The sequence below is a fragment of the Emys orbicularis genome, chromosome 3 (assembly GCF_028017835.1).
Source record: "Emys orbicularis isolate rEmyOrb1 chromosome 3, rEmyOrb1.hap1, whole genome shotgun sequence".
Lineage (NCBI taxonomy): Eukaryota > Metazoa > Chordata > Testudines > Emydidae > Emys > Emys orbicularis.
This window is the reverse complement of record NC_088685.1, coordinates 57,300,291-57,314,410: the sequence shown is the minus strand read 5'-3', so window position 1 is coordinate 57,314,410 and position 14,120 is coordinate 57,300,291. Positions and strand designations below refer to the sequence as shown.

Below are 14,120 nucleotides of genomic sequence, written 5' to 3'. Positions count from 1 at the left end.
GTTTCTACGGATAATAGCAATGCTTATTTTTATTTTATTTTTATCCCATTTAAATTTTCACAGATGGGAAATTGGTATGTGTGAGGACAATAGACCTTGAGATTCAAAAAGTTAAAGCTTTATAACTTAAAAAGCAAATTGTCAAATTCTCACATCAAAAATATATAAAGTAAATATTCTTAAATAAAACTCTAATAAGTTCTCAAGCAGCATTTTTCTGTGCCTATATGGGAATATTTATTCATTGGTTTGTGTGTGTACAGTGAAATTGACATTTAATGACAAATATCTAATCCTTCTAAGCCTACTCATATGCCAAAATGTGATTTTGGTTGGCAATATATAGGATTGTTTGGTTGCACTTTCTTTTTTTATGGGCCAGATCCTTAGCTGGTATCAACTGGTGTCAATCCATAAATGAACAGAGCTATAATGATTTGTAACAGCTGAGTATTTGGCTCAAACAGCCATGTAGTTCTAAAGTCAGTATTTGGTCCTTAATACATATTCTATGCATCATACTAGGATTTTTATGTAGCCTTTAAATGGACCTGCCAAAAATAATTTTTAGTTAAGAAATGTTTTAAAATGGACTTTTGAGAACTACATTAAACACTGATCATTTGCCAGTATGCCCTGCCCACAGCCCTACTCTTTTAAGCCTTTCTTAGTTTCAGTTTATTTGAGCTTTTACATTTTTCAGACGAGATTTTTCTTTTGTATACTCAAATCTAAATGGCTAGATGAAAAAGCTCCCTGTACACCTGCTAACTAATGGGGGAGCAAATCATGTCTGTGAACGTCAGAGATCTCTGAATAAAGTTTGCCAATTGTACAGAGCACATACAGTTCCATGTGGAAATTATGATTGGCTTTTTGTAAACATCCTTGGCTTCCTCACTGTGCCATGGACTGTGAGCTGTACAAAAGGTTCCTGGCTTGACTCTATATGAAGATGAGACATACTCTGCGGGAGCTGCAAACATTAACATCCAGGTAATCTTTGTAGCTATATGCCTATATCTCTGATAATTACAGATTTCCTTCTCATTTATGCCAATGCAAATCAGGACTAACTCAGCTGAAGTCAGTAGATGTACACTGGTCTAAAAGTGCTGTAAGGGAGAAGAGAATCAGACCCAAACACTGTAAACTCCATGCTGAAATTATTACCAGAACGTAGAGTAAGATACTAGAGCATTTATTACACAGCGACCAAATTGGCTTCAGAAATAGGTTATTATTAGCTGATAATAAAAGATGGTCCTAAACATCATTGGTGTAGAAGAGGGACAAGTAGTGTCAATGGCTGCAGTTTTATTTGATGTGATAAAGTCATTTGGTCAAGAGGACTCACCATTCTAATTTGTGGAACATTTGGCTTCAGCAAAACCTGTATTTCCTCGCTCACATGAGCCTACGCTTCTCTTAGAGTGACAGTATGTAGAGAGGGGGAGGTATTGTTTTACCAGAGATACTAAGCAAATGTTGTCCCATCTGTCCCCTTTTATAGATTGTAATGAGAGAAACCTGAGAACAGCAGTTTAGGAGGATGAGATTATTTGTGGCATTGAAATTCATCATGATAGTTTGAAAACAAGTATTAATGCTGGTGATATTCAGGTGACCTAGTCTAATTCTCACTTTATCCTACATTCCTTGCAACTTGTAGATAACAGTCGGCTCTTTGTCAGGGTATCATGTTTTAGGATACATGGCAAAATATAAGATGAGGAAATTTGGAAGAAATATTGTATTATATTGATAAAAGACTTTCAAGATAAGCAAAGTATGTTACTTTATTTTGCTTTGTTGACTAAAGAGTTTGAGAAATCAAGGATTTCCCTCCTGCATTTATTAGTTACAAACCAATCATTCAAAGATGTAGATCTTTGGGTGGAACAGCTTCATAGCAAATAAATGTACAGTGGGTGGGTTGAGGATAGAGTCAATGCACTTCAAGAGATAGCAAAACTAGGAGGCAAATTTACATTCATAACGTTTAGAAAATTTACAGTCAGCATTGTGTGTGTATATGGGGGGGAGGGAGGAGGGAATGTTGGGGTGAGGGCTGGTTGTATGCATGTGGGTGATATGGGGGCTTCTAAAATTAAATTCTTACCTTACCTCATATATTACGGCTACAAGGGGAGGAAGAAGAATCAGTGATTAGCATGTTCCTGGTGGTGAGGTGAATTACCCTATTCATACTGGCCTCTTCTGTGTAAAGTGTACATCCTATAGGACAAGGTCACTTGGTCATTTTGTAAGGTACCAGAGCCATATCTAAGAATGGCTTTGGCCCCTGAAATTAGTATACAGAGCCTGAAGAAGGACTTTCTGGATCAAATTTTCAAAAGAGTGTATGCCAAACCCTAATGTGTGAGTGTACAGGTATGTTTACATGCAAATCCCCAATGTGCCTGCATGATTCAGGGGTTTCATAAATCCAGCTCTTTCCAATATGCATAACAAAATCTTACAGCAAACCCATTCTGATCTAAGGGCTTGTCTACACTACCTCGGTACATCAGCACAGTTGCACAGTGCATCTGGTGAAGATGTGCTATGCCAAAGGGAGACCGCTGTCCCATCAGCATAATTACTCCACCCCAACGAGAGGCAGAAGGCACCGCTTTAAGTAGATGCAACTTATCTCAGTCCGGGGGTGGCTTTTTCACACTCCTGAGCGACGTAACTTACATCGATTTAAGCGGTAGTGTAGACAAGACCTAAGACTTTTTAATACTCTGGAACTGACCAATATAGAACCTCCTGTCAACAGTCCAGGATCAATGGAAAATTTAAACAAATGTTGACAGATGTTGTATTACCAATGTATCTATGAAGAACTTCAGATTATTCGATCCAAATATAGGATTTCTCAAATACCTAGATACATTTTCAGGGCTGTGGAAGTTTGATACATAATAAGTTACGTTTTCCGGCGATCATGATTTTTTTTTCTTCCAAGACAATAGCCACAGAAGACCTGCCTCTGATTCCATCTTTCCTGCCTGCCATCCCTGAACAACAGTGGCACAGTGCTTTGCACCAGGCCACCAAAGCTGTCACTGAACTTCTCCATAAGAGAGCAACCATTACATGGATACAACTGATAAGAATTCAGTGATGCGTGTAACAAAATTCTTGTGTTAGCAACCAGCATATCATGCTTTCCCAGTTTTATTTTGTGTGGCTCAGGAGTAAAATGAACAAGGCAACTTTTGCAAAACAATCATTTTTCAGTTGTACCATAACCCTTTTCTAGAATACCGTCTTACCTCCTACTTTGCATATAATAAAATATAGTTAATTCCTAAATAATTAGAAATTATAACCTATTTTTATAATTATGTAAGTCTTAAATATATGTCCCCTGCCTTTTAACTGGCTCCTCCAGAAAAGAATAACAGTTAGCTATTATCATGGTAATAGCATTGGGTGAATCCTGGCCTCTTTGAAGTGAATAGGAGTTTTGCCAGTGGGGCCAGGATTTCACCCATTGACCTCATCCTGGTAATAAACTCTTACCAAATCCTGTTGTTGCTCCTAGAGAATTTTTTTGAAGGTGTACAGAGTACACACATATAATATATAAACTTGTATAAAAATATATACACTAATAACAATATAAATGATGAGCTATTTGTGCATACAGAAATGTCTTTGGTTATGCTTGATGTTCATGTGGCTTTGTGGAAACGATGACGTATATAGTGTTGATGTAAAATACATAATAAAATAAACAATCAGAAAAATAGCATATTCAAAACATTGAGGGAATCTTAGACCATTGTTCTCAGGATGTCTGCAGTAAAATTAATACCACTGCATAACTAACCACTCTGTAATTCAGACAGTATTCCGCCATTTCTAATGAAAATACTAAAAATAATTTAAGTGTTTACCAAGACAACAGCAGCCGCAGGCCCAACAAATGCATAGAGTAGTCCTCCTTCGAGAGACAGCCAGCAGCTGGAAAGAACATTAGAGGAAAAGAACTACCACACATTAATAATATCTTTTACGCTATGGAGGTGTGATGTGAATAAAACATATATAGTATATGTATTCACTTGACATAGGGTTCAATCCTACATAGAGAGTTGTATAAGCATAGAAAAAGGTGTGAAATTACTCAGTTGACGTAATGGTGCTATACGCAGTTGATAAATGAGTTTCATTATTAGGCCCCATTTTCATGCTTCTGCAACTTTTCAAACAAGTTACACTTACAGTGAAATTCCTTATGCTTATTCTGAGTCCACAGTTAAATATTTCTGTAAATTTTTGTAAAATGTCATTTAGCCATTTTTGAGTTAACTGTGAATGACAAAAAAGATCATTTCTACCTATTAAGAAATTCTTCAGAAACTTATTTCATCTCAGGGACCTCAAAACCACTTTATTTTTAAAATGTCAGACTTATCTTATACTTAAATGCTTATTAAGGTCAAGTGCATATGACATGGTCGAATAAACTTGATTAAAAACCATAGTTCTCTATAAATCTTCACTGGTGTAATCTGGTATTTAATACTAGGATAAGGTCTTATGGATTATACGCACTTTAAAAAAGTTATTATACATCATGTAAGGACTAAGGACCAATTGGTGTCTCTGAAATATTAAAAATATTAAAAAACTAATACTATATTTATGAAGATTGTACATCTCTTGTGTGCTATATCCTACTAGAGGTCCAATATCACAAGGCCTTTCTGTATGGTGCTTCCATGCAGATTTCCAGATTCAGAGGGCTTGCAGAATTGAGTCCTAAACATTTAACACACTACAGTGCTAAGCTTAGATATATAAACACTATCAGGAGCTTCACTTACTGAAGTAAATGCAGCTGTTTCCCCCCCCTTCCCCTCCCCGGTGATTACACATTCATATAAATTCATGTTTGTTGGAGTGTGTGATCACACATACATATAAGGCTATGCAAGTAACTGCATTTATTTGAATCTCACATGCAAATAAGCTTACATAAAGATGTCTTTATCCTCTACCCCCATTTCCCCCCCTTTCTTTTGAAAACCATATAAACACAAACACATCTTAATCTTACTGTTCTGTTATGGCTGAAATTTTAAAGGCCAAAAAAAAAAAATCATTAAATGTAATTGTTTCCCACAGTAACCAAAAACAGAGCTGAACTTTGCCACATGGACCCACCTCTGTTAGTGTGTTGGATGCTAATATGATACACTGATCTAAAATGTCAATATTTGCCAGCAGTTACCCTCCACCAAAAAAGCAATGACAAAATATCAGATACCATTGTATGGTAACTTTTTAATGGACCTGGATCTTTATTTTTTAATTTAATTGAAAATATGTTTGTATTTATTTATTTTTTGCTGGTTTTCTACTGGTTTATAGAATAGTTGAAAGTTGGATACAAAGTTTTCATTAAAAGTTTTGAATTTTTTCCCTGGATTTTCTGACCAGTGTACACATGAATTCCAATAGAACTCCCCTCTCAAATTACTGTCAACCTCCTGCACGGGATGCCTCCCCCCCCATTTACTTTGGTTTTGTACAAGGAATCACAGTTTTACCTGTAAGGTGGCCACTGTAAGGGTGTGATTCAAAAGCAGACTTTTCTGGGAATGTTTCCATTGACTTCAGTGGGCTTTGGATCAGACCCTAAGCCTTAGGGTAACATTTTCAAAATCTCTTAACTGACTGAGGAGTCCTATTTTCAAGAGTCACTATGGCACTTAGTATCAGAGGGGTAGCCGTGTTAGTCTGGATCGGTAAAAAGTGACAAAGAGTCCTGTGGCACCTTATAGACTAACAGAAGTATTGGAGCATAAGCATGCATCTGACAAAGTGGGTATTCACCCCCGAAAGCTTATGCTCCAATACTTCTGTTAGTCTATAAGATGCCACAGGACTCTTTATGGCACTTAGGACCCCTTAAGTCTCATTGATTTTGTTTTCCTCCCTCTTTCAGATTTACTATTAGGGCTAGATCGACAAAGGGATTTAAGTGTCTAATTGCTACTTTAGGAGCCTAAGTCCAACATTTAGGTGCCACTGAGATCCTGAAAACTCCTGCCTAACCCTGTAGCTGCTTAACCCTTAGGCACCAAAATTTCCACTGATAAAGTCCCGATGGCACCTACATTTCTGGAAGTGAGCATGTGCGCAGCCACTTTGGTCTAAGCCCCATCTCACAAATCCTCAAACTAGTTGTTTCCCTATCTGTCTCGCCTATGGGGCCCAGTCTGGTAAGCATGCTCTATGCCCACACAAACCCATATAAAACAACTGAAGGAGAAAGTGGTAGTACCCCCCACCCCAACTTTTAGTTCAGTGGTTAGCGCACTCACCTGGGATATGGAAGACCAAGGTTCAATTCCCCATGCTGCCTGATATGGAGAGGGATTTAACTTGGGTTTCCCCCCTCCTAGGAGGGGACCCTAACTGCTGGGTGATGGGTATTCTGGGCAGGTCTCCCTCAGTGTGTTCTGTTGACACTGTTACACTGTGTATGAATAATTAAATACCACCATTTCTTCTGGCATAATTGATTATTATTATTTTTACAAGACATTGGCTAAGTACCTTACTCCAGGAGAGAGTTCACTGCTGAGAATCCCAAGTGGAGATGGATGCCTTTGAGAGGTGGAGCTTAGGACCCACTCCTCTCCTCACCATTTCCTATTAGCAAGTTTAGGTGGCTCCCTGCTCAATATGCTAGCTTTTGTGGATCCCAGTCTTAGGTGCTTATCTCTCCCCCTGCATGTACAAGGAGCCTATGCATCTAACTTGGGGCTGTGGATTCCACTGGCTGGCAAAGTTCCTAAAACTTAAGTGCTCCATTGCTCAATGTTCCTCTGTCCCATGAACCTCTCAGCTAATTTGGCACACCTTCCAAGCAGGGCCTGCTCCCCACGCTGAACAACCCCTCTATAATGGAAACCCCTTTACAATCTCAACTATGGCTGTTTAAGGGTTAAATTAATGCATAAAGTTATATGAACTGCAAAGTAATTCAACATGCTGCTTATATGCAAGTGGATCAAGATGCTAGGCTAACCATAATTTGGAAATCCCTTGCTTTTGAAATATCATCAATAACATCATTGGAATAATGGAGTTTTGCATAAAATATTTTTCATATGTGCAGTAGAAATGACACAAGTTGCTGATAACTAGGGCTGTGTGAAAAATTCAGGTAGAAATCTAAGTTCACCTGAAATCAAGGTGAGTTCAAGTTCTAACCAAACCACTCCCAACAGCCCAGGCATACAGTTGTTCCATGGATCTGGTCTAATGCTATTTCCCCAGCTCCTCCCTCAGAGGTGTTTCTTAATCCTCCTTCCTAATCCGTTTTCCCCAGACTGGTTCTAGGACCTCCCTCTTACCAGTAGGTATCTTCATGTGGGGACCAGGACCAATTTCCCTGTTTCCATTCATTGCTCTTTCAGTCTGGAAAAGGTCTTCTGGAAATGGCACCCTACAATCTAGGAGTAGCTGGCAATAAGTCTTGTTCCTGCTGCCAGCACCTTTGTAACTGTGGAATGGCAAACAGCACTACTAGATTCCTTAATACAGGGTAGCTAAAGAACCCACAAGGTTATCTTAGCAACCATAATCTAGGAGGGATAGGACAGAATTCCTACAGGATTGCTTTAGCTACACAGGGCTCAGGATGAGGAGGCACTACCTATCATTGATGAGTTCTAGAGTGGGACAGCTCCTCAGCTCCTGATGCCCTGTGTTGAGCGGAAAACATCTCCCGCCTTTGTCTGCAGACTGGGGGATGAAGTGGCCAATTGTGGCAGCTTCCAAAGACCTGAAGAGTAGAGGACTGTACCCCACAGCAGATCTGATGCCAGATTGGTCAAACAACAGGAACATGTTTTTGTAAGCATGTTTTGAAATCCAGGTCCTGATTCCCTTGGTCCATATGCATGTCCTTTCGTGTTTTTTAGTTCCACAAGTATTTGGAAAGCTGGTTTTGTCCATGTGGATGTTTGGAGAGGAGCTGTCAGGCATACAAGCACCCATATATCATTGCATTTAAGGTTACTCCTTATTAGTAATTGATTATTTCCATCAATATTTCAATAATCTCCCATTTTAAAAGTACCAAGCATCTCAGCAGGAATCAGAAAACAAATATGCAGCTGAAGTAACCAGTCCCACATGAATAATCTTAGCAGGATAAGTACAGTGCTACTAACAATGGGCTTAATCCTGCAAAGGACTGAGCGCCTCCTGAGATATGCTCATGTCCTCAGTGCTCACTCGGAGTTGAGCGTACTCAGCACTGCACAGGACTGAGTTTAATACTGGACTCTGATTTTCTTTTCACTCTTTGTATGGGGCATTTGGCTTTCAGCAGTGTCCTGCACATGAAGGGACACACAATGGGCCCTTATACTGTGTAGTATAATCTCTAATGGGCATGGCAGCCTTGTTAATCAAAAACATGATTTATCACTGCAGACTGACTTACTAGTGAGATGTTCCATATCCTTTCGTCTTGGTAAAGCCTATTGATATTGCCACTACTAATGCTGGTAAACCTGGAAAAAAACAGCAATTGTCATTAAGGCTCAGCTAAATACCGCTGTTCTATTGGGTATGAAATGATGAGAGCGAACTACTTTCATCTAAAATGATCAATTTGATATGGAATGAATCATTTAACAAAGCACTGCTCTGTTGCAGCGTTTGTTTCTTCCCCAAGCACAAGGGAAGAGCTAGATTTTTAGCCCAGTATGAATCATTTTCGTGTTGCTAAGTTACCAGTATGTTTGAAATAGCTTAAAGTGAACAAATAACACAGAGATTCAGTGGATTTTCAGTGAGGGGCTTTTGTCTGCATTACACTATTTTGCAGAAAAGCTACTAAAATGACGCTAAAAGCATATATGTTACAGCATAATAAAGTACCAGAACATTGGAATATTCATCAACTGTATCTTGAGCCAAATCAAGAGAATAAAATTACATTGGTGCTTCCAATAGGGAAATCTCCTTGTCCTGATTTTCTGTTTAGTAACTATGCTATCGACAACCTGTCAGGATTATTGAAATAAATACCAACACCCCCAATTGTGTAAATGCATAACATTCAATTCTAATGATTCTGGCGACATGATTTTTATGGGCTTACCCCATCCAAGGCACAAAAAGCGTTTCCTTATGAGTCGTGTCCTAATTTTTCCAGTAACAGCCATGTACGACTGCCACGCTTCTGTCAAAACCCAACAGAACGAAGCTAAGAAGAAGAAGTGTAAAAATGCGGTGGTCGTGGTGCAGATGCCCTGCAGGGAGCAAAGAAAAGCTCATGCTGAATACTTAGGGACAATCATTTCTCCTTCAGAGGGTTGTCATATTCTATCAGCTTGACCTTTACCCCGAACATCACACCTCCATCTTTATAGCACATTTGACACAGAGCTTTGGATTATACAGAACAGGTTGAACCCTGTTCTGAAATACACTAACATAGACAGTTTTAATTAAAAATATTTAAATATAGAATAGAGCAAAGTTTCTTACATCTTTACTTTGGCCACAGAACATTGCAAAGCCACTGCAGTGAATAGGTTACATGGTTACTGAACATTGCAATTTCACTACACTGAACAGAGTGAATGTGCAAATACAAACAAACAAACCTAATTGCCATTTTTATGTTCTTTCCCCTCATGCAGACAAATCTTGACTATAAATCTGAACTCCAGGGGGCAGATTAAAGCTTCCTGCTTTATTTGATTTTTCATTTAAATCTTACAGAATGTAATGCCTTGGGAAGCTCTTGGCATACATGGCCTGACTTTTTTTAGTCAGGTTTAAGCAACGTTTCCTTAGCAATTATTTTGGTTATTGTTTTTATGCATGTCAGTCATTTGTCATCTGAAAAGTACTCTGAACTCATCCAGCACATGCTCTGCTCCGTCACTGTAGCCTTTAATTAAATTTGACATTTTGGCTCATATAAGTAAATTTGACTCTCCCTTGAAAGTAAATTATAATCCATCATTTCACTGCTTTATTTCAGTATGGAATTCTAGAGACAGTAGAATTCAGACTATTAAATGCAGTATGTATAATACCCTGGCATCAAAACCACACCAATACTGTAGAATATAAACCGTATAGATCTTTATTACTTTTTAAAATATGGTTTAATCAGATCAAGATCAAAACACCCTGCCAAAACAACAGATGTCAGCAACACAAGAACTTAGCTTGATATGGATTTAGAATTTTTTAATATTAGTGTTATTATTAATTTATCTAGCATACCTCTAATAATAAGACAAGTTCCTCTCCCAAAGACTTTCTAGCTAAGGCACCAGTTCAACAATACTTAAGCATGGAGGCTCCGCAAGAATTAATATTATGCAGGTACTCAAGTACTTTGCTAAATCAGCACTGCAATATATAAAGTACAGATAAGAAGGGAAGTGATACACCACGTGATTATTTTTTAGTTTGCTTTATATTTTTCAATTTTTTTAAACCCATCCTATTTTGTGTTTTGTGGTTTGATTTGGTTTTTGATCACACTGATTTTCCTGAGTCCTCATCTGAAACAAATTACATTCCTTTAATTTATTGCACTTATTACTACTATAGTTCTGCTGCTCGTTCATGGTTCACTTTTATCTTTAATATTTCTCTCATATGCCTGGTTCTGTTGAATTTCTTAATCTGCAAACTGCCAAATAATTTCTACATCTATTTCAAGAGTCCAGTAAAGAAATTGATACCTACTTTAGTATTATGAATTCAAAGTTTTGACAAATATTTAGCTTTCTTTAATGAAAATATCTGTGAGATATAAGAGACCCTAGAGGAATTACTTTAATATTAATGAGTCCAGTCTTGCAGCTTTACCTTATCTGAATATTCCCTAGGACCAATTCTGATCTCACACTTGTTTTCCACTAGTTGTAACTCCACTGACTTCAGGGGAGATATTCTTGTTTTACACACAGGTAAATGAGATAAGAATCAAGCTTTAAAATTATGCATACAAGTATATACTTTATTTTAAAATAAGTTTCAATGCTGCATTGAAAAAAATTATTTTGACTGTCATAACAGCCACGTGAGAAACATGGAAGCCTTCAGCTGTCACAGTGATGTGTGTGGAACGAAAAACCTAGACAGCGAAAGAGAGGTTGATTTTTGAGGTTATATTGCAGGACTGCTTCTGACCTAAAATCAGATTGAATCACATTGCTGAATTGGTACACAACCGCTCTCAGTGCCTGTTTAAAACAATTAGCATTGAAGTTACTTCCATATAAGCTAATGGCAAAATTCCCACTGAGTTCAGTGAGTGCAGAATTAGGCCCACAATATACACCTGAAAATATCATCAGGCAATAAAAAGATACTGTAAATCTGGTCCATATAAAATTACTGCACACTGGAAAAGCACTCTATTTTATTCCGCTACTTCAAAATACAAGACAGGATAAAGGCATATCATGAAAGCAATGTGACCATTCCGTATCTCTTGAGAAACAATTATAAGCTGATGTGCTGGAACAACTTGTATAGAGCGGGTGCTGAGAGCCATTGAACCAAACTGTAAACCCTGTGTGGTGGAAACCTCTTCAAGGCAGGGTGTGCAGCAGCACCCACAGCACCCCTAGTTCCAGCACCTATGATTACCAGGGGTAGCCAGTGACCAAAATATTAATTTATTACCATTAATTCTTAAATTTAGCTGCTCCAAAACTATGTGAGCTCATAAAATCCATCCCAGTAAAGCCACAATGACAGTATTATTACACTGGGTGGTAATATTACAATAAAAAGCTTGGCCAGATAAACAGATGGATTTGCAGGCAGACCAAGTATTATATCGTGGCCATATAAGCATACTTGAGGTGTTAAGATTATGATGAACTAAAGTAATGTGCATGTTGAATCCTGGATGTCTGTGCTTTAGACCTTTTATGTGTTAAAGCACATACTCTGTTTTTACAAATCCTGACATTCTAATTCTAATTTCTATAATATACACTCCTGTATTTTGTCCACTAAGTTAATTGGAGACAGTATTGCAACAGAAAAGTCTTAAACTGTCCTGAATTAGTATTCATCTGATAACATTACTATGCAACATGACTGCAAGCTCCAGAGTTCCATATCATAAAACTAAAACCCTGATGTCACTCACTTAGCAAGGGCCTCAATTTTTTTTTCAGGTCACTTACATCCAACCTCTCTTATTCCATAGTTACAAGCCAACAACTACAGTATCTGGTTTATGACTATCCTTCCAGCAGCTGTTGTTAATGGTACATCATCTGCAATGTCCTTTGTTTACAGATGCAAAATAAGCCTTTCCTTTTTCTCTTAGATAAAAAATCTTAGCCAATGCATTTAATTTCAGCGTTCCTTTAAAAAATGCCAATAGAAGGGCATTAGACCTTTTAGAAAGTGTTGTATAGGATTTCTTCCCCCTGACAGTAGTAAACTGCCTGACAGGAAGTATTACCATAATATAAAATCTTATTTAAAATAAAGAATATATAGAGAACTGCACAGTAAACAAAATGACAGAAAATATAGAAATGACTGTGTTCCTGTAGCAGCTGGCTCACATATTATAAATTCATATTATAAAACTTTAATTTGCCTTCCTGTCAGACTTTTTGTAAAAGCTGAGACATGTTCTATGGAGCACAGATTTGCTCCCCAAAGCTGTTTTTTGTCAATGTTAGAAGCTTTCAGAGAAAAACTGCATAGGTAACACAGAGTATTACCTACCCCGAAAAAAACAAAACAAAAACCACCACAAAAATCAAAGCTTATTACTTTTCATGTAACAAACTATACAGCACATACATAATGCATATTGGGACAAAGCGTATTCTCTTTATTTAGTCAAAGTAACTAATAACCGCTATGGAAGTTTTGACTGAGTATGGACTGCAGGATTGGGACCAAATGTAGATCTGTATTGAAAGAAAGATAGATGTTAATAATTTTCTGACATAAATATGAACTTAGGTCTTTTTGAGCAAGAACTCATGATTAAAATGTTAACTATCATGTTGGCCCCAAAACCTGAAAACAGGTGAAAAAAGTTTTGCTATAAACTCTAGAAATTACACACGCTGGAGTTTGAGCGGGACATAGCGATTAATATCTCTAACTCCTCTGAGTCGTACATGGGATCTTTAATGAACCCCAGAGGTAAAAACCTTAGTGTCACATATCATCCAAGAGACATTACCTCCATCAGCTTAATGTTCCCTAACAGCTACTGGAGAATCCTGATTATAGAATCTATTATATTCCCCCTCAAAAAGCAATGTTGGGATATATCCTAGAAACATAAATTCAGTAAGACCCTACTAAATAGTGGCAAATTTTCATTCCCACAAGTGGCTGTCATCAATGGAACACCAAGCAGCGATACCGAGAAACGTATGCCTAGAATCCTTAGAACAAAAAGTGAACCAGCAGACCTAAACACAAAAAGGAACAATCCCACTTCCCACCAGCATAACTACATAACATTCTTTTTTTAAGAGATGGCATCATAGGCAAATAATATCTTAGAAGCACTTTGAACAAACGATGGCTGCTCCAGCACAGGTGGGTTGGAGATGGAGATGAGTGAATGAAAAGTCCCTTCTCGAACTCCAATGCCCATGTGCAGGAAGCAGCCATAATGCTGCCTCCAGCACGTCTTGTGTGCAAGGGGCTGGGGCAGTATCATTACCAGTCGCTCTGAAATCTGAGAGGCTGTTTCTGGGTGTATTCAGGGTCTTGAAAATGGGCCCAAGCACCTGCATATCAGCAAGCACCAGGGAACTGTCCCCTAAAGACAGTGTATGCTACCCTTTGCTGAAGGTGTGTAGCAAGGATTGCCAGTGAAATGTTTTCCTGTGGATCCTGGTAGTATTGCCCAGACAATACCGGAAGAAAGACAATGCACCAGGAATGTAGTTTAAGTAGGTTGCAGCTTTATTAAGTAACACATCTGGAAATAATTTATCCAGTGCAGGTCATCCTTCCTTTGTAATCTGTTCCACCTGCTGAGGGGGTACCATTCTCCCCACCCCCAACTCTGTGAACTTGGTCCCTGAATTGTTGCTGGGATCCCATTGCCT

At 38.1% G+C, this 14,120-nt stretch overlaps 1 protein-coding gene across 1 annotated transcript in view; it reads right to left on the bottom strand.

Moving 5' to 3' along the window:
• Positions 1-14,120, bottom strand: part of ADGRB3 (adhesion G protein-coupled receptor B3) — a 624,198-nt gene that overhangs the window by 39,872 nt on the left and 570,206 nt on the right. Inside the window, exons 19-21 of the mRNA XM_065400780.1 lie at positions 9,146-9,296; positions 8,483-8,552; positions 3,912-3,978 (exon numbers count right to left, since the gene is read on the bottom strand). Coding sequence (XP_065256852.1) covers positions 3,912-3,978; positions 8,483-8,552; positions 9,146-9,296 — 288 coding nt within the window. The remainder of the gene's footprint in view (positions 1-3,911; positions 3,979-8,482; positions 8,553-9,145; positions 9,297-14,120) is intronic.